Source organism: Balearica regulorum, chromosome 1 (assembly GCF_011004875.1).
Source record: "Balearica regulorum gibbericeps isolate bBalReg1 chromosome 1, bBalReg1.pri, whole genome shotgun sequence".
NCBI classification, from domain to species: Eukaryota; Metazoa; Chordata; class Aves; order Gruiformes; family Gruidae; genus Balearica; species Balearica regulorum.
The window spans coordinates 195,864,354-195,891,272 of record NC_046184.1 but is presented as its reverse complement, the minus strand read 5'-3'; the positions used below and the strand labels follow the sequence as shown (position 1 = coordinate 195,891,272).

The following is a 26,919-nucleotide window of genomic DNA, read 5'->3' as shown; positions in this document are numbered from 1 at the left end:
GGGCTGGTCCATCCATTATTTCATTTTAGAGTGGGCAAGAAGTAATTTACATACCCTGTGTGGAGGCTTGTGGATCTTATGTGCAAATGTAATGTCAAACGTGGTTTTGTTCATCAGGAGCTATATGGAAATCATGCTAGGCTTTCTACACAGGGTAAGGTAGCATTGCAGGATTATTAGCTTTATGGAAAGGGAAGAAAACAATGGTAACCTAGTCCAAGGGTCTGGAATGTCCATCAGGTTAAGACCAAAATGTCTCGATTTCTTGGCAAGTACATTGTTGTGGTGCAGCTCAAATGTGCTAACACCACAGAAAGGAAGGATCTGAATTGCACCACAACAATGTACTTGCCAAGAAATTGATTGCTTTTGTTATTGGGGAAATGTTTTGCCATTTCTTTCACACTTCTTTTATTTTATCTTTTGCATTCTTGTTACAGTTAGATGCTGGTGTGCCAGAAAAAATAAGCCTCATTTCCAGAGATGAGAAGAGTGTACTTGTGGTAACTTACAGCGATTTAAAACGCTGCTTTGAAAATACTTTTCAAGAACTGATTGCAGCCGCAAATGGTCAGTTGTAGTATTTGCTGAAAGCATGCAGGACATTGCTGAGGAACTTAACCAATAGCAAATTGCACTACAGCTGAATTGTTGTTGTCATCTCATTTCACATTTGGGAAACAAACAGGAGATGAGCAAAGCTGCTTGCACTTCAGTCAGGTACACTGTTACTTGAAGGGAAGAATGTTTCACTTATCCTAGAGCTAAGGCTGCCATTGGAGGCTTTATCTGTGAAGAATTTATTTTAGATTAAGGAACACATCAGGTGCATGATGTTCCTGCTTTTATTTTTTCCACTTGTATATGCACTAATTTTAATTTTTTTAAGACTTTTCTGATCTCTGAAGTTTTGCCACATTGTATACTTAAGGGAAACTCTTTGCAAGGACATTTCTGGGATACATTTTTGTCACTGAGGATATAGCAAAATTTATTCATTTTTGATATTATTTGCACCCAGAATAGCATAAAGGACCAGGTAAATAATTTAATAGAAATTGTGTTGTATTAATGACCGTTTAGTTCGTAACCTCTGTAAAAGTGTGTTGTATGCAAGCTCTGTATGCCACCCACTGTTAGCTCAAAGAAATGTGAGAAGACGAAACTTTTAAAAACCAGTCAAGCGAAGTATCGGTGAATTGACAAAAAAGGAAAGTAAGTCCCCTGTCATTTGATTTAAACTTTGTCTAAGCAAAGTGACGAAAATAGCGTAATGGGAAACATCTATAATTTAAGGAGCATATCAACCTCGCTCTAAACACAACCAGCGCCTTTTAAAAACTGTTTGTACGTTTTCCTGCTAGTCAGAAGCATTTACATTTATGCAATTTTTTTAATAGATTTTTTTTAAAGAAATTGTTTAAATGCCTGAAGTTTCAGGAGTGTATTACTTTAGGTTATTTACAGTATAATTTTTGTATAAAGTTCTGTTCTTTGAACCACAGCTTTATTATGGTACGCTACACTGGATACAGATACAAAGACACTGTTAAAAGAAGATTAACTAAACACAGCAGTTGTCTGGCATCAAGAGGTTTTCGAGTTTTACAGCCTGAATCTGGAGGGATAATGATCTGCTGTGCCTTTGCAGTCACTGCTTAGCCCAAAGTAATATTACTTTTGATAATACTCAACACATGAATATTCCTGAAGTAATTCAGTCTAAAAAGTCTGGAATTTTCCTCCTCAATTACCTTTCTAATATTTGGACATGCAGTTGTCTCCAAACTTGGGTATTCATGGGATTTCTAGTTAAACACCTACACTTTGATACTGAAGACTGCCAAATATGTAGGAATTTCCTTTCTTAAAGCAGTAGTGAAGACTGTATCTATCCTTTCCCAGCACTGAATGTTTTAATAGCACTGGGTGCTCACCATGAAGAAAATGTGGAAACTCAAAAGGTCAGGACAGACTCTAAGCACTTGCAACTGATGTTACTGACATCAATTTTAATAATTCTCAATATTTGTAGTTTTCAGAGAAGTTTTTAATATTTCTCTGTCCACTTTTATAAGCTTTAAAATGATTCTCCGCCTTGAGACTTGCATCAAGAAAAAAGCAACTCTCTTCACATCGAAAGCTTTGAAGACTAGGGACATGCTTTACACATTTTAGAAAATGTGGTTGAATCCACATTAGGTAGCATCAGTTGTTGAGTTTAAAAATCGATTATTGTTGCATTTGATCGAATGAATTTTAAAAGGAACATAATGTTTAATATTCAAACGATAACAGTTGCCAGAATGTTCTTTTTAATATAAAAGGAACAGGAACTTTGAAAAGTGAACATGCAAAACAGTCTTTTATCATTAGCTCATGTATTTGAGGAAGAGCAGCTGTCTTTTATATGTTTTTTGACAAATCATATTGTAATTCTTTTGTACAAAAAAGAAGTACTTGTATTCTAGAAGAAATATGAAATGCTTAATTTATAAGCGGGCTGAGGTTTTTTCCAGTATTGTTTTCTTTGAAAATGAAAGGGGATCATCTGTTCAGTTGTGGGGTTTGGGAACCTTTGAAAATTTAATTTGTGGACCAATATTTTGTGAAAGTGTAAGGCAGGGGTAAAATAGGGCTTGAATTCTCATCCTTTTTAGACCAGCAAACCACCCTCTGCAAGACATGTCTAAATTGCAAACCTGTGTGTATTTGCATAATGTCAGTTTGCTTCAGCCCCTAGTAACCTCAGGACTTGGTTTAAAAATAAAAAGGTAGACAGCTAATAAGTTTTCATACATAATGTCAGCCAGAAAATATTTGGTGTCAGGTAATACATAAAATAAAAGTTGAGCTTTGTTTTCTATTTATTTCATTTGGTCTGTATTTGGGAATGATTTGAACAGTCTGAAGTTCAGCTGGGGTGTTTTTTTGGGGAGAGCCCTTCTACCCCATTTTAATTCCATGTAGAAGGTTGTCCTAAAGTTGTAGTTTGATCCATTCATAGGAAGAACTGTGTATCTGTATTTAAAAAGAGCAGCCACCAGGATGTGCCCTCCCAGATGGGAAATTTAATTCTGACCTTCCTATTTTTTACAGCTAAAAGCACAGAAGGGACAACCTTTGAAATCATTTGATGTTGGTCATTTTAATTTTTGTAACTGTTTCAAATTCTGTTGCTGTATTTACTATATTGTAAATATTTTGTTGAGGGTACCTATGTATTTTTGATTTGCCCTTGTTTCAGTAATTCAGGTGTCAACTGCTTCCCCTAAAAAGCACCAGTATGTTAAGTTCTAAATGTCATGATCCCAATATGTGTTACTCATCTTTAATCCTGTTTTCATTCTTCATGTGTACAGCAGTATTTTTAATAAAGAATACCAGAAATAATGTGGCCTTATTTTTGACAATGTGAAGTTCTGAAGTTGGATACAGGGCTTTTCGACTTTGGTACTGGAATTGTATTTCATTCTCTCATATTTCTTTTGTATTCACTCTGTCTGTCTGCAATGCAGAGTTTAACAAGCATGAGTCACAAAGTGCATTTAGTGCTTGTCACACATCAGATGTCCTGAAATTTACAGATGTTTTTGACTAGAATCGTACTAATACACATTTTCTTAACTCCCAAGTCTTACCTGCTTCTGTCGGATCAGGTCTGCTTTTACTAGACAAGCCCTAATTTTGAAAACTCTGTTAATGTACCCTTACTTTTATGTTTGAGCTTTTTTGCCCGATAGCAAAGTATATTAATTTCTCTAACAATTTGCATGTGGAGTCATGACAGCTTCATTTCCCAGAATTATTTTTCTGTATTGTTAACGAGCAAAGGTGAGATGATTTACTGGCGGGGTCAAATCTCCTATACCCATCCCATCCTGACCATGCTTGTGTAACATGAAATTTTGTGCAATACATGTGAAATTGTCAATACTCCCTGCATACATTTAACATGGAATCATTATCCCTTAAATTGCAGTGTTTTAGAAATTTTATTATGTAAGCTGCAGCGAGCTTCATTTGATGCACTTATCTAGTCTCTGGTTTCCTTCATGGTAATGTGCAGCAACAGCTACACAACTGCGGCAGTGGATGATCCTGTTACGTTCTGCCCCCCGCCCTGAGAAAGCTTCATCTCCACTTCCTTCCAGCACTTGTGTGTAGTTTATCTCCACATAAGAGATCCCCTCAGATTATAAAATGCTGTATAGCAGAGAGCACTTGATGGCACATCTCTGTGGAGGCAGCACCCCCAGCTTCTGATGGATGGGGTGAGGATATGGAGATTCTCCAAGGAAGAGAAAGCATCTACCAGGCCTAAGGTGCTAACTCGTGTCACAGTTGGTTCAGAATGGGCTTCGTTGGGGACACCTTAGCTCTGTTTGCTGGGCTTTTGTCTGTACCAGATCATCTAGCTGCAGAGGTAACCAGGCACGGGGAGCAGTTGAATGGATGTTTGTCAATGGGGCGCTTTGTCTTCCCCCACCATGAAACCTTGCCTCTCCCAGAGGCAGAGTTGAATTTTTGCCTCTAGACAACAGTAAGCACTCCATAGGCTGAATCTAGGGGATGTCGCTCACACAGGGAGCGGTATGAGTGTCCATCACTAAATCTGCTTTGCTGTGTGAGAAAGTATGCCTCCTGTGCCATTATTCCATATTCTCCCTTGCTCACAAAACTGGCCCACGGGGATGGATTGTTTGCCAGATGTGTCCGTGCTGCCCGATGCCGAGTCATCTGCTGCAGCAATCTTTGACTCTGGATTGACTGGTTTGGCAGAACTCTGCGGATTCTTTCAAAAGCAAACTTTATTATATGAATTTAGCGGTCAAATACATTATATGAAGACAGAAAATGCAAGATAAAATAGGAGTTATTCACATCCAAAGAAACTTAGGGGCTTCATACAAAAGTAATCTTTGTAGTCCAGTTTTCTTAAATATTTATGCACAAAAAGCATATTTATATATTTACATTGTGCAAACATTTCCTTTGAGATGCATCATCCCATAACTATTTTTGCTCAGTTAGAGATAGGAAACAGTTCTTAAACTTTCCTTTTGTTTTGATCAAGATCAAATATACTCTACCAGCAAGAGACAGTGCAATAGATACTTAAGTGATGATCTCTTGGCCAGGAAGTTCTAGAATGGATATTTAGCTTAGAAGTAGTGTTACATGTTTATTTTACTTGAATATCCAAGAATATTTTTCTTTGTAAATACACAAAAGGTCATTTGCCTTTAAGTCTGTTAGTGGGTTAAATTCACAGCTCCTAGGCTGAGTTTTAAGAGGTCAGAACGATATTATATGTAGCACTTGAGTTATTGTGGATCACGAGAAGCTGAGATTGGGCAGTAGTTGTTGATTTAGAAGATGTCAGGGCTACTGTGTTAAATGGCCAACTCATTTTAATATTACTTTCAAAGGTGAAAGGGGATGGTGTGTCCTTATGCTTCTTGAACAAAGAGCATTCCTGCCCTTTCTGAGATGCTGTAGAAAAGTCTGTTGGAAATGAATGATGCCTTTTTGTTCCTGTACGTGTGTATTGGTAACTAACCTGGAAATTCAACTGTCTTCATAGAAAAGCTGCCCTAACTTTCCAAGGAGGTTGTCTTATCGCTACTGACTAATCTCTTCAAAGTCTCTAGTGATCAATTCATTTAAAGTCTATGCAATTTAGTAGCCATCCTGCCCTTTCAGACAGATTCCCATAAATAAAATATAATCAGTGCAGTGTTAGAAGGTCCACGAGGTTTCGTGGACAGAGCTTGGCTTTAATATATCTAGCTTGTGGTTTGGTTCCAGTGTGTGTGTGTTGGCGTATTGACAAAGTGCAAAACTTCAAGAACGTTTACTTGATTTCAGCAGGCTTGTCCAAACCAAATTGATCTGTCTTTGCTGCTGTTGCAGCCCTGGCTCTCATCTAAGTTCTCCTCTCTCCTTGCCAATTGTGCATTGCAATATGCGTTTGAAATTCTTGCCTCGCAGGACTCCTACCATGTTTGCCACCCAAAGCAGTAAAAGCCGTTTGATGCCCCATCCCCAGCTAGCTAATTCAGCTTCCCCAGAGCATTAGCCTTCCCTCAAGTTTCTCAATAGTAGAGTTTTTACTAAAAACCATAAAGCATGGTTTGGGTTTTTTTGTTTGTTTCTCTCTTCTTGAAGAATCCTTTATTTTCCAGCACTACGCAGGCCCTAGCAATAGGGTGCAAATTCCTGGTGCCTGACAGGGGCTCCCGAGGGCTCCCAGTGCCTCTCCCAACCAGGATACTGGTGCTGTACCTGGGGTGAAGCAGAGGCTGGGTGACCTGAGCGCAAAATACCATCCTGCTGCTAGGGACCAAACAGCAAACTGGTTTTCTCTGTGGTGATGGCCATCCAGGTTTTCAGAAGCACTGGGCAATTTTAGTGGCAGCTGTTGGTGTTCAGCATTGGGAAAGTCAAGGCCTAAGCATTAGTATTTTGCTATATTTTGTATATGCTTGTTGCAGTTTGTAGAAAAGCAGATCACTAAGATTAAGCCAATGATATCTTTTTAAATTTTAGGATAATTACAATTATTTGGGTCAAAGTTTTTAAACTGACTGTTTCAGAAGAACCTTTATGGATTAAATGCATATTTAATTCTTGGTCTAGAAGTACTTAAATGGGTGGCTGAGAATAAAGGACGACGGAGTTGTAGTCGGGAGGGGGAGAATGGCACACTTTCATTTTCTCCAGCACCATGTTGCCATACGTGTATCTTCGCTTGGAGTCACTGAGCTGGTCACAACTGAAACTGCAGAAGCTTCTTGGCTTGGTTATCCCAGAAAGCACCGACTCCTTGCTCCTGCTGGCACCTTTCACGCTGTAACAGAGCAGCGTCACGGTTAGCATATTTAACATGTATGGTGTTTGTTTTAATGGCTTGAGCAAAGCCACATCACAAGCAGCAGCTTTGTGGTCTCAGATGGTGGGAACGGCATTGATGCAGATGGGATCGCTCAATGGCAGAGTGGAACGGAGGAGTGGAAGAACTCTCCTGTGTCCCCTCGAGTCCCCTTCTGAACAGAAGTGCTGTGACTGAATGTCATTATTAAGGTGCTTGTGTTCATCCTAAGTATTAGAGACTTGGTGCTTACAGGGGAGTACTTGATTGCTCAGTCTAAGCTGTAATTGCTCATTTGTGGCAGGTGCTAGGGAGTGAAACCATTGCAGGATGAAGTAGTGTGGAGTGTCTGGCATTGCTGCTACTGCGGGGGTGAGCATCCCCAGAGGGTCCCTGCACTTCAATGTTCTTCCTGAGGGAACTGGCTGAGTTTTGAGCAGGAGTGAAATAATGAAAAGTCTCAAGCCTCGGGGCAAAAGCAGAAAGCTACTAGGTGTTCCCAAAGGCTAATGCTGGGATGAATTTTTAAGATAAATGGCTGATATTTGTGAGAAAGGGCACAAGGTCTGGGTATCTCCTCTTTTAGGCTTCTCTCAGCAGCAGACGTGAACTGCTGGTTTGAATTAGAATTTTCCTGTCCCATAAATGACTAGTTATCCTATAGGCTGCCTTTTATAAGATGCCCTTTACAAGAGAGGTTTAGCATCTTCTCAGCTGAGCCACTCTTAAAGACACTGTTTGCCTTGCAGCGCTTTCTCACCCGTATTCAGAGAGCGCAGTGCTTAAAAGGGCTCTTTCAATAATGAGGAAAGTTAAGGCAAAGAGAATTTTCACACCATTGAACTTAGATACCGAAGATTTATCTGCAGACAAAGGACAAGCCAGAGCATTTTCCATCACTGATTACATGTGAAATCCTAATGTAAACATATGTTGGACTGTAATGCCTAAAATTAGATTCCCTCCCCTGTATTTTTATAAGTTCATGGACACTCCACCCCTCTCCATTTATAAGGTCAGGAGTGTTGGCAGCCCTAGTCTTGAATTCCAGAGAAGAAAGAACATCTGTTGAGGCTTTTGGAGCCCAGGGTTTTGCTTTTCATTTTAATTTGCACTGTTAGATCTTTAAAGTACTGAACTGGTAGCACAGGACCTTTCTTGATTAGGAAATGGAGAAGTAACCATTTCTCTTACATGCTACAGCTTCTTGAATCTTTAACTCACAAGCCTGTGTGCTTTTTAAGGAGTGTGGTCTCTGTCTTCTGTCCTACTGTCAGAAATTGGGGGGGTCCTCCCAAAAGACCACCCCATTATGTTTGTTTGGAGATGGTTGGAGTTAACGAGGAGGAGCCCTCATGATGAGGATTGCAGATGCATCCCATAGTTTTATATTGCTTCTGTTGGCAGATGGACAAGTAATTGCCTTGGGATAAATTCCATAACTGTGTGACAAGGTTAGTCACAGACTCAATAGACTTTGTGATGGGTTTAAAGAGAAATGCTTCTGTGATTTACGTTGTAATTGTGAGTCTTAGGGAGCAGTGGGCTGGCAAAAGTGGAGCGTGCATGTGAAGTTATGCGCCTTAAAATCATCATGCTTTGATCCTTTTGTTCATCATCAGGCTTTTGCATTCTGAGAATTTTCTTGTGAGCTAGACTTGGCTTCTGCTTTAATTAATAAAGCTTTATACCAGTAGAGCTGCATCGATTAGTTTTGCCTTGGGTGCACTGCCATACCTGGGTGTACGCTTGCACAGAGCTTTGAGGCAGCCCCTGGGGTTTAGACATCCTCAGGCTTCATTTTCGGACTGAGCTTACAGTCAGTAAAAGTTCCTCTAGTTGTGGACTGCCTCCTGTCTGCTCTGGGAATGTAAATTAGAAACTCTGTCTATTTGGTTTTTAATTGGGATCATTTGTTGGAGGAAACAGCTACTGCTTTCCTGACAGATTTAAGAGTGGAGCGAGGTTAGAGGCTGACTGCAGCTCTGGAGATCATAGAACCACAGAACAGTAGGGGTTGGAAGGGACCTCAGGAGATCATCTAGTCCAACCCCCCTGCTAGAACAGGATCACCCAGAGCAGGTTGCACAGGATCGTGTCCAGGTGGGGTTTGAATATCTGCAGAGAAGGAGACTCCACAACCTCTCTGGGCAGCCTGTCCCAGTGCTTGGTCACCCTCAGAGTGAAGAAGTTTGTCCTCATATTGAGATGGAACTCCCTGTGTTCCAGTTTGTGCCCATTGCCCCTCGTCCTGTCACTGGGCACCACTGAAAAGAGTCTGGCCCCATCCTCTTCACATCTGCCCTTATGAGCATTGATGAGATCCCCTCTCAGTCTTCTCCAGGCTAAACAGACCCAGCTCTCTCAGCCTTTGCTCACACGAGAGATGCTCCAGTCCCCTCATCACCCTCGTAGCCCTCCGCTGGACTCTCTCCAGTAGTTCCCTGTCTTTCTTGAACTGAGGAGCCCAGAACTGGACACAGTACTCCAGATGTGGCCTCACCAGGGCAGAGTAGAGGAGGAGGATAACCTCCCTCGACCTGCTGGCCATGCTCTTCCTAATGCACCCCAGGATACCTTTGGCCTTCTTGGGCATGAGGGCACACTGCTGGCTCATGGAGAGCTTGTTGTCCACCAGGACTCCCAGGTCCTTCTCAGCAGTGCTGCTTCCCAGCAGGTCAACCCCTAACCTGTACTGGTGTCTGGGGTTATTCCTCCCTAGGTGCAGGACCCTACACTTGCCCTTGTTGAATTTCATTTGGTTCCTTTCCACCCAATTCTCCAGCCTGTCCAGCCATCTCGCTGAATGGCAGCGCAGCCTTCTGGTGTATCAGCTGCTCCTCCCAGTTTAGTATCATCAGCAAACTTGCTGAGGGTACCCTCTGTCCCCTCGTCCAGGTCATTGATGAATATGTTGAATAAGATCAGACCCAGTACTGACCCCTGGGCCACACCACTAGCTGCAGGCCTCCAACTAGACTCTGTTCCACTTGTTACAGCTCACAAGTGGTGAAGTTCACAGCCATTTTTCTGGATTAGCAATTTGCTTTGACTCAGAGGTTTGCTCCAGCCTGAGGATTTTGGCTTGTTTGGGTTGGGCTTTTTCACCAATACTGAAAAGCTAGAAAAGAGTTTTGCAGTTGGGATCCTTTCCACTTGCAAAGGAGCAGAGTTCAGAAGATTGCTTTTTCTCTGCCCCCATGCCTTTCTATTGGGATCTTGTTACCTGAGGCCCTGCTTTAGGAAAGACCTATCTCTGTCTACGCTGTTCACAGTACCACTTGTTTTCATCCAATAGGAAGTCCATGACATGTACCAACCATTTCTGTGGTGCTCCTGACCGCCACCTGGGCTTGAGGGGCTCCCCAGGGTTTGGGGTGATCCTTGTTTCCTAGAGTGAAACCAAGGGTGAGCTTTGCATGTTGGTGCCTTTCCCTCCTCAGCACTGGAAGCCTGAGGGGAGGGGACTTGCCTGGGTCAGTGGGGTACCCCTGCACTGCCAGGTAGGCTGGCTCCCTGCCCTGCTTTTGGGTTGGTCACGCTGAGTAAGCACCAGTGCATGCATTGGCTCTCTCCTGGAGTCAACTGATGAGTCTCTTCTGAAACAAACCCTGGGTGCACTTCTGGGGATGCACTGAGTTTGTCTCTTTGTACCCAACGCAGTCCTCCAGCACTGTCATGACAGGCCTGGCCCCGCCAAGTCTGAATCCTCTAAACGTCACATTCCAGGGAATGCACACACCCTTGTGCTGGTCTGAAAGCATCACCCCACCTGGCTGGCTCACATGCAATTTCAGATGCTTCGAACTGTGAAAAGAACCCCACAACAGGCCCAATCATTCTGCCCTGGGCAGCACGGAAATGAGGCGAGCAGGGAGCAGCAAGGGCATGGCCCCAAGCACCTTCGGCCTTGGCTCAGCACCCACCCGCTGGTACAAGATCATTTCTCCGCATCTGTGTCCTAAACCACAGTGTTTGAGGGTTACAGCGTGATGGTAAGTGCCCTGGGAGCGGTGAGGTGTTGCCGTGAAGGTGACCTAACTGTAAGCTGCTGCTAAGATGGGGGTGGCTCCTTCCTCAGCCTGGTGCTGGCTCCAGCTACCCTGACGGTGAGCTGCTACTGCTCGCTCAGAACCTGTTCTGGGGCTGTTCTGATAATTCAGTGACCTGAACCAGCTCTCTGCAAGGCAAGCCAAGCAGAAATGTCAGCACAAGAAAGGGGATAGGACCAAAGAGCAGGATGCTGGAGATGCAAGGGAAGAAGCAGGACTCTGCATCTGGTTAGATCAGCTTACATGTATCAAACCTCTCCAGCACTCGTCTTGTCCAGTGTTCAGTACTACTTTCAGGGGTATTTATTTACTGCTCCAATTTAGCCTAAGTAAAGGATGCTTAGTTAAGAAGCTACCACTTTTAGGAATGCGTGCAGACTAAATGGTCACTGTGTACATTCACATACATGAGCACTTTTTGGCACAGTGCTACAGTACCACTTGTTTAGCTTACAGACCAGATGACCTTGTGTGTTCTCAGCCAACTGCTCTGTTTCCCTGAGGATTTACATTCTAGCAGCCACTGTTGATTTCAATTTTTTTCCCATCTAAGCATTCCTTTTCCTTCTGCAGCTGAAAATGCTCCTTAAAGCAGTTCCAGAGGGATGCTTGGGGCATGCTCCATGTATTCCGTGCCACGCAAAGAAAAAAGGCATTTCATACATTTCATTTGCAGCGGTTGCCATGTTGTCTCTGAGACTGACAACGGCCTTCAGAAACGTCACATTTAGACAAAGAAAAAATGGGTTAAACCAGTTCTAGGAAACACTGCATCCTTTGGAGCCCTATTCCTACTCCAAGTTCTGTAATAGCAGGACTATGCTGGCTCCTCAAAAAAGAGTATGGAAAACCATCTCAAGTACCATAAAATTGTTCACAAGCCTCTTTTCTGAAATGTCAGTGGTCAAGGCAGAAGAAAGGGTTTTCTAGCACTTGTTTGGGGTGGCTTGTATCACCCCGGCTTTATCCTGCATGAGCAGAGCTCCATTGTAGACTCCTGCCAGCAGCACGTTTACCCCGCCCACCGTATATTTTGGCCGTGTGAGCATGCATGCTCTCGTGCATGTATTTCTGTGTGTTTAACCAACGCCCTCTTAGTCACTGGAGTTTTTCTTGAAGCAAGCCCTCTCTGCCTTGACTGCACGTTTCAGCCAGCTCCAATTGTTCATCGAGACAATACTACACCTCCCAGCCTGCCCAGTTGTAAGTCGCTGACAAGTTCGGCACAGGCAGAACGGCAGGATGGCCTTGACCTCCTGCCAGCATAAGATGAATGATGGGTAGGGTCTGGGCAGTCCCTGGGCTGGTGAAGAGCAGTGAGCAGAAACCACTGCAGACACTGCCAGCTTTGCAGTGGCTGGGAACTGAGACACCCCCGGCATTGAAAAAATAAACATTTCCCATTTACAGGGAGTTCATGTCAGTGCAATGCAATTCTTAGAGCAGCCCTAGTTCCCTGCTCGGGCAGCTGTCAGGAATTAGGTGGAGGAAGGTGGCCAATATATTAAAGTGCTTAAAGGCAGGAAGAGAAGTGAGGCCCTCACATCCATCTATTGTAAAGTTGCCACTTTAGCATCCTGAGCCCATGGGTCTTAAATGGGCCGTGCTTAGCTGAGTCATGGAAAAGAAGGGCAAAAACAAGCACGGGGAGCCTTGTCCCAGCTGGGGTGCCCTTGGGGACTTGCAGAAACAACTGCAAATCCTTCATAGCCACACGTTCCTCCTCCCCCTTGCCAAGGGCTTGTTTCCTACAGTTACCTTCCTCTACCGTGGTTTAGTGCTCTCTGGCACTCACTTGTCCAGCCTGGCATAAAGTTGAGGATGAGGCTGATCAATAGGGCGCTAATAAATCATATTGGTGATGTGCATTGAAGGGCTTGAGGGTTATTTGTATTCTCAGAGGTGTATGGAGGGTTAGGTGTGGGAGACTGACCGCTGACTCAACCGAGCAGGACACACCTGAGCAAGAGAGTTTGCAGGGACTGGGGACACTTCAGCTACTTTCATTAGGCATGATTTAGCACAAGGACCTTGAACCCTCCTTTGCCCTCTAAAACGAGAAGAAGGAGGTAACATAATATACAGACCCAAAAAGCATCCGTTTCTGCTTGCTGCCTGTCCATGTGAAGCGTTTCAGTTCTTCTGGAACCAGCACCATCCCACTGTCTGCTTGATAATCCTTGAAGAAACAGAAAGATGCAATCCTATTAGGTGTTAACTGTAGAAAGTTATTTTTGCAACAGACTCAATTCCTCTTTGGTCTGATTTTCAGCATCCATTTGTTCATTTATACTCAGGGAGCTCTAGGAGACAGTGGCTCCGTGCTGCTGGAGGTGCTGCAGTGCCCAGATATTTAACGGTGCCTTTCCAAACAGCCCTTGCTTTGGGGTGCAGCAAACACATGCTGTTAACACAGATACAGAGCGCTAAAAGAAAGGTGTCTACACACGATGTGAGGTTCTGGCCAGCCTCTAGTTCAACCCTGAGGGCACTATCGTGCCTTTCCCACATCCCAACACTTAATGTGTACAACTGGGTCACTAAAAGCTTCCCCCACCCTCTCACCCATGCCCACTCCCACCAGGACAGTATGTGTGCCCTGTTAGTAGACTTTTCCCCAGCCTGTCCACCTGATAACAGGACTGGTTCCTAGCAGGGACCTCTGATGGAAATGTGACCCACAATTCTTATTTGTGCACTACTATTCAGATGAAAACATAAATCCAAGGGATTTTAAGTGGCTCTCCCGCACCAGTGGGACTCAGGTGGGACTCTGGCAGCTGTACCTTGCAGGCTTACTGGCACCAGCCATTTCTTATCAGGGAAGGAGTCAGCAAGGAATGGAATAGTCAGCAAGGATCTGCTGACCCCAATTTGTAGGACAGTGGGATAACACCATGCTGCAAGCACAGCTAATCTTGCACCTCGCATCAGTAGAGCTGACAAAGCAGTAAAACCCCATCTTGATTCTCTCTGTATAAATCTGTCACACAAATAAAAGGAAATAAATGGCGTACCGTTTGGCCCAAGAGTCACTTACGTTAAATACAAGCGTTTCCTTGATGGGAAGCTCTTCAAATGTCTTTATGCGCTGGTGTGGTTTTATTTTGAAAGTGTTTATGTATCTGTTCAACAAAATAAGCAGGACAAGTTTTGGTGAGGGTGTGAAGTGCGTAAGCAGGAAGCGCTGGGTATTTCTCTGTTTCTTTAAGCAGTTGCCAAACTGTCATTGAGGTAGTTTACACAACAGGGACTTGTTAACCAGACCCCATCCAAACCTCACTCCCCAGCCCTGGGGTGCACACAGCTGCCCCTCTCAGAGAGCCCGAGCCCAGTGACCTGATGGTCCCCCTGGGCAGGGACACCCCAACGGGCCAGCCCAGCCCAACGGGATCCCAGCGGTGGTGGCTCGGCAGCTGGTGGGACACCCAGGCCACGTGGGGTGTCTCTGGGTGTTTTCTCCCAGGTCCAGGTCCAAACCAGGCTGTGCAGCAAGCTGCAATACCCAGGAAACAAACTCAGCGCTTATCTCACCTGACGTTTTCAGTGCTTTCACAATTTGAGCTTGTAACAGAAAAATTTTCATTGCACAAAGGTTCAGATGCAGGAGGAAACCCACTTTCCTTCGTAAATATAGTATTGAGGGGTATGTAGTCTTTGCCTTCCTAAACACAAATGAGAAATCAAAGTGTTATTCCTGGGATCATGCAGCTGGTCCCCCCTGCCTCGGTGACAGCACGTGGTCGTGACGTTAGTACCTGCTGGACGTTTGCTTGCAGCAGGTCGCCCAGCTTTTTCACCAGCTCAGAGAACCTTGGTCTGTCGTTGGGATTGCTTCGCCAGCAGTCCAGCATGATTTGGTAGCTGCGAGGACAGAAGCAAAACAAGCACATGGTGGGGTTACAGCTCAGTTTGATCCAAGGCAGTGCAGTCTCTGACAGCTTGTCATCAGTAGTGTTAACTCCCGAGCCTGCCTGATTTTATGAAAATGCTCTCCATCACCATTGAGGCCTCTTACTAAAAGTAAAAAAGTAAACTTTCTACAAAAAAAAGAAAAAAACCAAAAACCTTCTTCCCGCAAGACACTGGGAAGACCACATCAGAAGAATAATTTAGCCAACTAGTCATACTTTCTTTTCTTATTCCTAATTAAGCACTAAACCTTTGTATTAAATGTCTGTCAACTGGCAATGTTTAAGTTAAGGCATCCTAAGATGACTTATATGAATGTGTCACTTCCTCGTATTGGTCAAGTCAAGCTTTCCTTCCTGCAATAAAATATGTGGAAGAGGGAAAAAAAAAAAAAGTTCTTATCTACTGTCACTAGGAAAATAAAATTAGCCAATGGGTAATACTCCCAGATAGGCATGGCTGGCTCGCATCCTTTTTCTTCTTCCAGAACTATTTTTTGGTAAGTGTTGCTATTTAGAGTCATGACGTAGCACTCAAAAAAGCACCGAAGACATCTACACGTACTTATTTTGCCTCCAGAGGTAAAATACCCTGGATATGTTCATGCTCCTGAATGATTTGTGCCACGGGGTGCTTGTTGGGTGTGCTGCAGGTGCCTCCCCAGGCAGGGCGCTCCATCCTGCTCCCGGGGTGGAGGAGCTGCAAACTCAGGGTCTCCCTTGGACCTCCCCAGGCCTCCAAAAAAGGTGTTGGCCTTGCAGCAGCAGCTGGAGGCTGCACCTGAAGGCAGGGGACCAGGGAGGGACAGGCAATGTGGTGGAAGGGCTCAGACAAACACTGCAGACGACACAGGCTGGGAGGCTACGGGTCCCCGTAACCTTCCTGTGCCATCAGACACCGTCTCCAGGAAAGGGTGGACCCTCATCACCCGAGTGTTTGCGAGGAAGCCTCCGCTGTCGCTTCCTAAGTCAAGACGATGTTAATAATGTCACATTCCTCCAGCACTTATCTGTGTGCACGTCGGTAAATATTAAACCTGCAGAGGAATGAATGACCTTCCTCCTCCAGGCTGCTCACTCAGCTCCCCTCGGAGCCCAGCCCCGGTGGTGCCCTGGGCTCAGGTCCATGTCCCTCCTCGCCCTCTCCTACCCCATGGGAGGGTCAGGGGGCCAAGGGTTGGGGGGGATGCAAGAAGATGCTGATGACAGCAAGAAGATATGAGGCAACATTGCAGTTTTTTTCCTTTTGTTGGCATGGGATACTTTTTGCAGAGACTTGTACATCATCTGCAGGGCAACCCAGTAGGGCAGCAATACACAAAGCAAGTAGAGAAAGGCATCTTACATCTCCTCGGTTGCTTGCTCCGGGGCTCGCATTCTTGTGCCTTCTTTTAGTCTGCTGCAGAAATCTTCATCTATTTGGACTCCTGGGTAAGGAGAGGCACCTGGGGATGACATTGGGAGAACAGGGTCACACCCCCTGAGCTGGGTACCTGTGACCTAGCCTTGGCCCTACGCATCCCCCCCAAACGCTTGGGGTGCAAGCATCTGCTTGCAGAGCTGGGAGCCTGGGGGTGTCCCCCCCAGCGAGGTCTGGCCCCACCAGCTCCCACAGCCAGGGAACTGCTGCTGACGGTGCTCCAAGCCCTGGTCCTTGGTGAGGGGCAGGATCAAACCCGGTACTATTGGTGGTGCTTACCTGGCCTGAATGCAAAAAATAAATATGAATTTGACTTGAAAAGAATCCCTCAAGAACAGACGAGTCTGATCCCTCTATGGTTTGGACCACGACAAATTCTAGTAAGCAGAGTATTAACAAACCCTAAATGCTCAAAACCACCTTGAAAATAATAAAATCATGGGTTTCAATCAGATCACAGTACATTTGCATTATTTCTCTGGTTTCTGTGGTTTTAAGATGCAGCCTGATCGCACTGTTGATCTTTTTTCTGTAGATAAGAAAACATCAGGAAAAGGGAAAATGAAATTAAAAACACAAAAAACCTCTCTGCGACTCAGACAGTCATCAGGTTCAAGGAGCTGGGGCTTTAAGAAAAAAATAGCGGGTATTATGAGGCTGACCATAAAATCACAAGAGTTGGCAGGCTGACCAACAACATGTATTTAAACTAATAAATGATTGATTGTCCTGAGAATTGTATAGTATTGTTTCCTCTGCTGTTCGCCTCTTTTGTCAGCCTCTATGTTGAACCCAATTAAGATTCTTCTATTCTGACGGTCATTGTTGTTCCCGCTCAGTGTACATCTTGCATCCTGTCTTTTCCACGTGAAAGAAAGGGGAAAAAAAAGAACTTCACTGGGTTTTAATTTCAGATTGCATGCTCTAGTTCATCTTGCGGCATCTGTGCGGATGCTTGGTCGCCTGCTGCGTCCAGCGGCCCGGGTGAAGGGGGTGCTGGGTCCCTCCCGGGCTGGGGCGACCGCCTGGTCTCAGGCTGGAAATGGGGGTGACACAGCCTGAGACATGCAAAGACCTCTGTGTGTGCAGCTCCCTTGCTCCCACAAGAGAAGTAAGGAGCTATTGAGGGACACCCTGCCCATGGCATTTGGTGTCTTGAATACTGTCTGTGGCACAGGAGGCGATGCCTCAGTCCCTGGCAGCTGCCAACCCAGGCCCCCAGCTCCATGATATCCCACAGGCTTTCATATTTAATAAAAACACCTAAAATTTTGCCCGATTTTCCTGCTTTGCACCATCAGTCAGACAAAGCACCATGACTGCTCCAGCTGTGCTGCCCTGCATCTCTATGGAGGGTTTCTACAGGGAAAAGAAGGAAGCTTAGGTTTTGCCCATGGCAGAAATAGGTGGTAAAGTTCTCAGATAGCTGTGCTATCAATTACAGCTTTCAGCCTGGCAACTCAGCTTTCAGTGCCCTTACAAACACCAAAATTTCCAGTTCACAGGGGTGTGATACACACAGTTCTCACCTCTACCCCACACCCCACCTCTGCCTGATTTAGGGCTTTCCTTATTAAAGACCTGGCAAAAGCCTGTTGAAGATATAATGCACGTTTTTCCCCAGGCTGAAGTCACTGCCGCCGAGTCCAGCTCCCGGGGTGTAGAGTTAACGTACCCAAAGAAAATATCTCCCACAGCAAAACCCCATAGGACCACACGTCACTTTTTGTATTGTAGATTTTATCGAATATGGATTCTGGAGCCATCCACTTGAGAGGAAGTCGAGCCTGTAGTAAAAGGGACAAACCTGACTATTATTTTCAAAGCCTAAAAGAATTTAATCATAGATGAATCAACTATATATTGTTATGTAAATAATTACCATTCAAACAGGAACCTGTGGGATTTCCTTACAGGCAGTCAAGATAAACCCACACTCATTCAGACACTTTCTTAACAAATTGTCAGCGTAAAAGGCTCTTTTAAAAATATGTGAGGCACAAAACACCAGAGACTGGAAACCTGTGACCAGAGTGACCAGGCCTTTTCTTTACGGGGATGTGGCAATAAGCAAGAACAGAGGTCTCTTGCCAGCATACTAGAGACAGGGAAGAAAACCCAATGTGCAAGCGCAAATCATTCTGTGATGGTGTCAGAGATGTTCTCGGGGAAATTTTCAGAGCCTGAATTGCAGGAGTGTGAAGCTCCCTAATTTCAGCCTGTTAGTGTCTCCTGAGCAGTCCCCTAGTTAGGCACTTCAGAGCAAATATGTAGTGCTGCAAGTCTTGAAAGCTATTTTTGGATGACGGAATAGCTGGCAGGTGGGTGAGACCTCCAGAAGGAGACTCTCTGTATGACCCCAATGCCCACACCAAATTCCCACGGCATCAGCGGGCGCAGGCACGGTTTGCTGACCCGGTGTTCAGGGCAGGCCTGCCAGGGGCTTTACTGCCTGCTGTTTACAGGAGAAACAAAATAAAAAGAGTAGGTGTTGGAGGCGGTGAGCCCAGCTTGGCTGCTCGAGGCACCACGAGCAGTGCTCGGCTCTGGCGTGGGTGCACCGGGGAACACGCACCTTGTTTCGATGGGACTGGCTTCCTTGAAGGAAGTAAGTGGGTCACACTGCAGAGCCAGCCAAGAAAACAATGCCTAAAAACCCCCTAAAGTATTAACAGGGCAGAGCTGTGAAACAGTTAGCATGTCCAAGCTTTATGCTTGAGGATACAAATGCTTTCCAGATCTACAACGCATCTGGAGAGCTCATCTTCACATAAAAAACAGTGATAGCTTTCAAGCTCTTTTAAGTTCAGGAAATGTGAACGTCTACAGAACATTTTGGTGGACAGTTTGAAATGTTATGTTGTAAACATTTGGGTAAATAAATGGCATCTTGACTTACATCTCCTTTTCTCACATAATCAGGATTCTTATAAATATCTCTTGCGAGGCCAAAATCACAGATCTTCACGACATTGTTCTCAGATAAAAGGATGTTTCTGGCTGCCAGGTCACGATGAATGCACTATAATAAAACAGTTTCATAATCAAACTGCATTTCCTGAATCCTGCCCACAAATTTCCTGACTGTCTCCCATATCCTTTTAAAAATTATTATTATGATTTGAGAGATCAATTTAATATTTTTTTAGGGAAGTTGACTGTAGTTTACATGAAGTTACTGCAAGCAGTGGCAGTTCTTTAATAAATAAATAAATTCCCAACTCCATGAAGTGATAAATTTTTAAGCCTCTTGACATTTGCAGGGAAAGCGCTGATTCATTTGGAGATCCCTACCTAATATAAGTTGAAATGAAAAAAAAAACAAAACACCAAACCAGAAAAACCCACCACACCCAAAATATCTTCCCTGAATGAATGAGGTTGACCCTTTGCCTTCAGCCATGATCCTGTGTTTATGGACTATGGAGACTTTGATAAACACGGCGCTATATTTATAACGCCAAGAGGAAAACGGCTCTTCCTTTGGGAGCTGTCCCAGGGAAGGTGTCACTAAAACATAGATGTGATTTCACATGATGAATCCCATCCTTGTGCAGGGAAAAACCCCCATTGCCAAACTCACCTTTCTGGAGGAGAGGAACTCCATGCCTCTGGCCACCTGAAAGCTGTAAGAGATCAGATCCTCCATAGTGAGGGGCAACTTGTAGAGCTCAGCAGCATCTGCAAAGGTGGAAAACATGGTTTATTACAAAGATCACACAGAAGTCAGTTATTTTCTCCCTTCTTATTGACCCTATTACTCCCATAAATTCAGTCTTCGTAGAGTAGTATTTGAAGGTCAACCCACTGTCACTGGAAACAAAAATAATGCTTGCTTTATACCCCGCACTTTGGACACTGCTGTGTTTTCCCCAAAGATAAGAAGCAGTCAGAAGAAACAATCACACATTTTCCTGTCAGATTTAGTAACCCTGGAAATAATCTTTTTTTAAATCTTCTACCCTCTGGACATGACCCTTTGAGTGTCTCCCACGGATGTTTATTAGGGTGATAAATGAGGAAAAAAATTTCAGGGATGCACAGTATGTTGTAAAAATATCACAGACCGTGTAGGGACAGGAAGGAATTAATACCTACCCTCCTCGTCCTCCTCCACATCACTTAGACTTTTATCTTCCTGGAACCCAGAGCTTGCGAAGCTCTCACTGCTGGTGACACTGGCCAGCCTTTGTTTTTTGCCTTCCACCAGCTCAATATCCTTTTTCTCTTTCATTGGCTCTCCTTGGAGAGAGGAGTCCTTCAAACAAACAGAGGAGAAGAGGTGCTACATCAGACCGACGGAGGGGGTGGGAGAGGAACAGAGTCAGACTTGTCGTCTTTCCGCTGGGAAATGCTGGTCCGTGGCAGGTGTGGTCACGTCTCCCACAGGCACAAGTGTCCAGTGCCACTGCAGCAGGCAGGGGCTGGTGGCAGGGCTGCACTCCACCAAGTCTGCCATCCCCAGAAGGCAGAAACATGGTGGCTTGGGAGCACCAGCACACGATTTTTGGGGCACCCCAGGTGGCGGGCTACGGCTGATGAGGTGAGGATTTGCAGGGTCCATGGATGGACGTGTTTGCTGGGCAGTGGCTCATCTCAGCCTGAAATGAGACATCTGAAAGGGCTTATTTCTCTCCAGTAGCCACAGAAGGAGCCTGGTGAGATGAGTTGAGAAGGATGCATCCACAGTGCAGGTGTCCCAGCCTTCTCAAAATAAAGCTTTTTGTTTCAGGCTGCTAAAGGCACCTGCCTCAGTGTCCCTGCGCAGTGCTTGGCTGTAAGCCCTTCCAACAAGGAACTAGGGCACTTTGTGTTTGAAATACAGCTGCTGTTGGAAGCGACTACCTCTCTACCCCAACACCTTTATCCAATGTTTTCATGTTACTGTCAATGACAGTTTAATTGGACACATGCAGCACTGCATGGAAAATGCTTTCCTACTGCTACCTGGAGAGCAGCCCAGCTGCCCGGCCATCCTCTTGCCTCCTCTCCCCGTTCCTCTTGTTCTGCAACCATCTCTCTCCCCTGCGTACGCTGGTGCAGAGCCAGGTTCCCTCCCTTCCACAGGGTGACCTTCCCAGGGGTGCTGGAGCACCGAGACCAGGCAGGCTCCTCACCAAGGAGGGGGGATGTGGACAAATCCCCCAGGGTGGACCCCGCATAGCCATGCTCCCTGCTGAGCCTCCTACACCAACAACCGCACATTGGAGGAGGCGGCTGCTGTGTTTCATGCAGAGTCCGACATGGATAGCCTTGGGAACGGAGACTCAGCCAAAGCCCTTTGGAGGGGGAGGTCCTGCTGAGCGTGCCCTCCCGCTGAGCCCTCCCGAAAAAACCCTGAGATGCTCCTGAGCTTTTGGTACAGCTGAGCGGGGGTTTTGAGGACTGCCGTTCTGGGACCAGGCTCTTAAATCCCACTTCGGAGCCCTTAATCCTTTGGGAGATTTTGCTGAAAGCGCACAAGCAGAGATATAGTTGGCACATTTGGGTTCAGGTTTGTAATAAGAAACACGCTGCAGATTTGATTCAGAGGGCTGTGGGATGTGAGGACAAGACTCTAATCTCTTTTCCTCTTGATAGCCCTTCTCCTCACACAATAAGAAGATTACTTACAAATCTCTGAACATTAGGGTGTCTTGGAACACAAGCTTTAAATGGCATTATCTCCGTTGTGTTCCCAGCGGTACTGAAATCAGTGGGCAAAACCACTTCCTTTGGCTTCGCTGACACCAGCCTCTGAAGTGACCCCAAGCTCAGCAGGAATGGGTTCGTCAGCAGCGGGGTGAGAGCATATGGGGACACTTTGGATAGGACTCACTTCCTCTCGCTGTAGATGGCTCCATCCGAATTATTCACAGCAGTCTCCTTGCAGTCATGGGAGAGAAACGAGTGATTTCTTGGCACAGCACATCGCACACCAAATATTGAAATAGCTCAGGTGAACTGCACCCAAAAGCCGTTTCTCTCCTTTGGTAGAAGAGAGTCTAAGGAGACTAGCTCAGAGGCTGACATCTACATTACCAACACTTGTGTTAGGTAAGATGAGCCCTACCAGAGGTATCTGCCTCCTCACCTTGTTGGGGCAGAAAAAATTCCTCTTGCTCTTCAGGTAGTTTGATAAATTCCCATATTTGCAGTATTCAACAATCACCATCAGAGGCCCTGGGCAAAAGGAAAGTGCATTTTGAGCAGCATAAAGCAATTCAAGGGGTCATCAGTTCTGAGAAAAAGAATAGTCTTTCATGCCCAGAGCTTTACCTTGAGTCCAGAATGACTAACGGTATGTCCTAATGAAGTAGAAGGCTGCTTGAAGGACACTGTACATGTTAGCAAAAGAACACTGTTTCTGGAAATTAGGGAAGGGCCTAATTTTTGAAAGCTGGGTCATGAACCTGGGTCCTGAGGGACCCTCCGCTTCCTCTTCGAGCAGTCTGTGTTCAGACTGGAGTCCCGCAGCCCACACACACTTGTTGAACTAAAATAGGTGACATATCTAAAACAAACGATCGCTCATACTGGCCTTTGGATTAAATATCATGAAGAATTTTACAATGGTTGCCTTATGATTCATTGTTCAGGGCCAGGAGCCAATATCCCTTTTTCCCAGCCTTTCTAGATCGTGTTTAACATGAGCTTGAGCAGTGAAGTGGGTGAGATAAAGGACAACAAGTGGCATGGTCCTAAATTCACACTTCTCATGTAACTACTGAAAGAGAGTTTAAATAGAGAAAATGTTTAATCATTTCATTAAATGACTAAAAATCTCTTTTTCTTTTCCTCTTTTTTTTCACCAACCACAGGACAAGCTCAAATATTTCAAGTTAATAACTTGACCTCTGGATGAAAACCAACATGGCCAACTGACTGTTGCTGGGAGATGATCCAAACCCATGATCAGTGCAGTGCAGATTTTTTTACCTCCATTTTTTGTGCAAGCTCCCAACAAATTCACAATATTGAGATGATGACCAATGTGGATAAGGATTTTCAGCTCAGTCATCAGTGCTTTGTACTCGCTTGCTGTGGCCCCTTCTGTAAAGGCAAAATAAAGTCAATGTAAAGAACTGGTCCTGCTGAGCTTTACTCCTTCTTGTCACTTTCCATTGAAATAACCTCCATTACTGGATGTACTTCATATGTTGATGTTCTTTTTCTATTCCTCCCTGCTCAGCATCCTCTTACTTGCAATAAAACCTATAAAAAGTTAGGCACTCAACTTCCTCCCAGTAGACTGTTATATTTAGAACTGAGAGACATTTTTTTCACATGAATAGTTTTGTCATTTCAGCCAAAAAAAAATGAAAGAAAAAATAAAAAGGGATTTCAAGACTATAATTAACTCTATCTAGAGTAGGTTTCAGTTGGCCTGATTTCAGCCCTCTAAGGGTTATGTACTAGCCTGAACGAAACCAATGTCTCAGGGAGTCAGTGGCAAGAGCAAAGCATTTCCAGAGGCTGATGAAGCCACCAGCTTCAGCCATCTGTATAGGGAAAAGATGAACCACACCTTGGTGATTCTTGTCTGGTTCTGTTTATTATAGAGGAAACCTGGAGTATTAAGATAGACCAGAGAAGTAAACTTCAGTGGTTGAAGTTAGGTGACTGCATCTCACCCTTATTTGTTATGATCAATATTAATAATCATAGTAATAGTAATGATATAAGAAATTCCACAACTAAACCCCAAAGATTCTATTTAGTGTTCAGTGAAACTTTTAATTCCCTCTGAACAATTTTTTCCTGCAGAATTTTGTTTTGGCAAGAAAACAAGAAAAATCATATTGAGTTGTGTAGACTCAAAAAGACTTTTTCAGTTTAGTGACACCAAGAATAAGAATAGTCCAGTAGAAATGGACTAGGTCTTAAAGGGCTTGGTTTCAACATCTGAATGGAAACAGATTTTCTTGGTGCCCCCCCCCAAAACTCATCATCTACCCAGTGACCCACTATTCATCTGTATAGGTGGTGACACTTTCTCTCCACCTCATGGGAATTCTGCGAGGACAAAGCCCACGAACGACTGCAGAGTTCCTGGATAATCTAGTGAGGACACAAGGAATGGGACAGATCTCCCCTAGCTTTAGGTGCCCATAGTGAAGATGCCTACAGAGGATCTAGTCACCACAGGCTCTCTTCATAGACAGCAGAGCTAACCAAGCACTCAGCTCACCATATGCAGGTATCCGCCTTAGGATGGGATGAAGTGTTGTTTCTCACCACTGACGATAAAGGGAATTTGAGTGACTAACTCAGATACAAGCATTACCCTGCACACGCATACATGAATCCCACCATGAAGAATTCTTTTTGCTGTTGTCTGCTCCCACCTATTCCAGGAGCAACTCCTGCTGCCTTGATGGTGCTGGCTGGCACAAGAAGCCTGCTGATGTACATAAAGAAACGTGGAATCTGGCAGACCACTCTGCCAGCACATATGTCTGCATGTTGGCAGAACAGCTCAGTTAACTAGGGGTCAGGCAGTGACCCAGGTGACAGGCCATCCACTGAAACCAGTGACACAGATGGCTGTTGGCCCACTGCTGAGAAGGTCTGGACAGAGACCAAAGCTTTAGTTTCCTCCCATTTTCCAGACATGCTTGCTGCACGGTATTTGTTAATTTGGCAGTGGCCAACAGGGTATTCCTGTGCTTCTGCAACAACAGAAGGCAGAAAGGTTTGCAACCCCCTCAGCTGCAAACTCCCTCCTTGGGGATGATCCTGGATACCGCAGTACCATGTACCAGCCCTGCTAAAGCATTTGACATTATATTGCAGAACAACATCCAGAGGGCACACAGCTGCCATGTGATTGTCAGCAATAAATAGTCTCCTGCTGAAGCTATTTCAGGTTGAATGTTGCAGGGAGGGACTGTAGGCCTGAGACTATTGTATGTGCCCCTCCAAGGGCTGGAAGTAACATGTACAGGTCTCCTGATGACTGATAAGCAAGCAAGCAGCTGTGAAGCTAGGAGCCACTGGGTAAGAGGGATGTATTCAAACTACCCTGAACAGAGCCAACTGAGAGCATCAGGGATCCAAGCCTGACTGGCGGAACAGGGGATGTGTCCTGGCAGAGAATGACACTGAAAAGGATTCAAGGATTAAGACAGATAAGCGATGCAGTATAAGCTCCCAGGGCAATGCAAAAAAAGCCTGATATGATCCTTAGATATATAAATGAGGTGAAGCTAAATACGTAGGAAGGGATGCCACCAGGACTCTGGGTTAGGGAATCCAGCCCCGGCTGCTGCAGACTCTGACTGAACGTCATCCTGCCTGCTAACTTCCCAAGCGCCCTCTTCAAATCAGTGAGGGTCTTCGTCCTTTCTGCTCCAATGAGAAAAGTGGCAGTGAATAGCTGGGAGATGATTTCACTTTGGGAAGAGCGCTGGTGTATGAAGAGCGACTGGCAAATCCGTTACACAGCCTGGGGGTCAGCATCCTAAGCACCGTGCGATGAGGCTGCAGACGGTTCAGAGAGGATGCACCTGTACAACCACTCCAAGCTCAATCTATTTAGCTTGATAAAAGGGCCTTCATGAAGAAAAATCATTATGTAATCTGATGGAGAAGGTTAGAACGAGAAGTGAAAGTCAGACAGATGCAAATTAGACATAAGGCGCTGTTTTTAACAATGAGATGATTAATCATTGGAACTAATGACAAAGGAAAATACAAAAGCTTCCATCTGAGTGTCTTCATATCAAGGTGGATGCCTTATGCTTCAGCTAAATTTCATTTAGGGTGTTCAGTAGGGGATCAGTCTAGCATAACGGTGCAATGTAGGGTGTGCAGGAAACCTAATTGCCCCTCCTGATCCTACAAAAGTGACTCTTCATTCTTTCTGGCATTTGAAGTAGTGGAACAAGATTTTTAAAAAAAAAAAAAAAAGGCAATCAGGTTCTCACTGCATCTGAAACTTTCCCCTATATCATGTGATAATTTATCACCCTTTTTACCATGAACGCAATTTTTATTTCATAGTTCTGCCATTTCACTTGTGGTGGACCTGAAACTTGGTGTACACATTTTGGAGGCTTCAGAGAATTATTGGTGGGGGGATAACATCACACACTCTTGTTTTCAACACAATCATATTAAACATGGGACATGATGTAAGGCATCATTTTTTCCAGCCCAGCTTTGCAGCAAGATACCTTTCAGCATTTTCACAGCAACTATTCTGCATGTTGGCGATTTCTTAATTCCAAAAGCAGACGCTTGTACCACCTTTCCAAAAGCTCCATGTCCAAGAGACTTTCCTGTAAAGAAAATAAATTGGAGAGAGACATTCTAGTAAACAAGAAATCTTGTCAGCAAATGGCTTCATAGATAATGAATTGACAGATGTGCTTTACGACGAGTTCCATGCGTATATTTCCAACATATAAATGATTTGAGGGTTTTGTGTGGATTTTTGTGGGTTTTTTTTAAGAGTAAGCAGACAAACCAGAAGTCAGAGTCATAAGAGGGAATAAGTGATATGATTGAAAATGATGCTAAATGAATGCAGCTCTTCAGTGGAGGTACACTGGCTCCTGACCCAATTATTTTTTCAGTCTAGCTCTGCCAGAGAAAAATTTGCTTCTCTTTTCCCTGAGCACACTGCACCATGCACCGGGCTGTGACACCGCTACTCATGTCCTCAGCAACACAGGGCCC

The 26,919-nt window shown here is 44.8% G+C and overlaps 2 protein-coding genes across 10 annotated transcripts in view; one reads left to right on the top strand and one right to left on the bottom strand.

The window, feature by feature from the left end:
• The window catches only part of PAN3 (poly(A) specific ribonuclease subunit PAN3), an 82,057-nt gene extending 78,664 nt beyond the window's left edge, over nt 1–3,393 (top strand). For all 8 annotated transcript variants that reach the window (XM_075742106.1, XM_075742101.1, XM_075742104.1 and 5 more), the window contains one exon: nt 441–3,393. In XM_075742106.1, the coding sequence (XP_075598221.1) occupies nt 441–581 (141 nt within the window). In that variant the 3' untranslated portion in view covers nt 582–3,393. The remainder of the gene's footprint in view (nt 1–440) is intronic.
• Nucleotides 3,394–4,762: 1,369 nt separating this feature from the next.
• The window catches only part of FLT1 (fms related receptor tyrosine kinase 1), a 116,077-nt gene continuing 93,920 nt past the window's right edge, over nt 4,763–26,919 (bottom strand). For both annotated transcript variants that reach the window (XM_075742083.1, XM_075742082.1), the window contains exons 18-30: nt 26,415–26,519; nt 23,176–23,289; nt 22,331–22,419; nt 20,356–20,515; nt 19,841–19,938; nt 19,157–19,279; nt 17,933–18,044; nt 16,183–16,282; nt 14,685–14,790; nt 14,461–14,591; nt 13,967–14,051; nt 13,014–13,105; nt 4,763–6,853 (exon numbers count right to left, since the gene is read on the bottom strand). In XM_075742083.1, the coding sequence (XP_075598198.1) occupies nt 6,649–6,853; nt 13,014–13,105; nt 13,967–14,051; nt 14,461–14,591; nt 14,685–14,790; nt 16,183–16,282; nt 17,933–18,044; nt 19,157–19,279; nt 19,841–19,938; nt 20,356–20,515; nt 22,331–22,419; nt 23,176–23,289; nt 26,415–26,519 (1,520 nt within the window). In that variant the 3' untranslated portion in view covers nt 4,763–6,648. The remainder of the gene's footprint in view (nt 6,854–13,013; nt 13,106–13,966; nt 14,052–14,460; nt 14,592–14,684; nt 14,791–16,182; nt 16,283–17,932; nt 18,045–19,156; nt 19,280–19,840; nt 19,939–20,355; nt 20,516–22,330; nt 22,420–23,175; nt 23,290–26,414; nt 26,520–26,919) is intronic.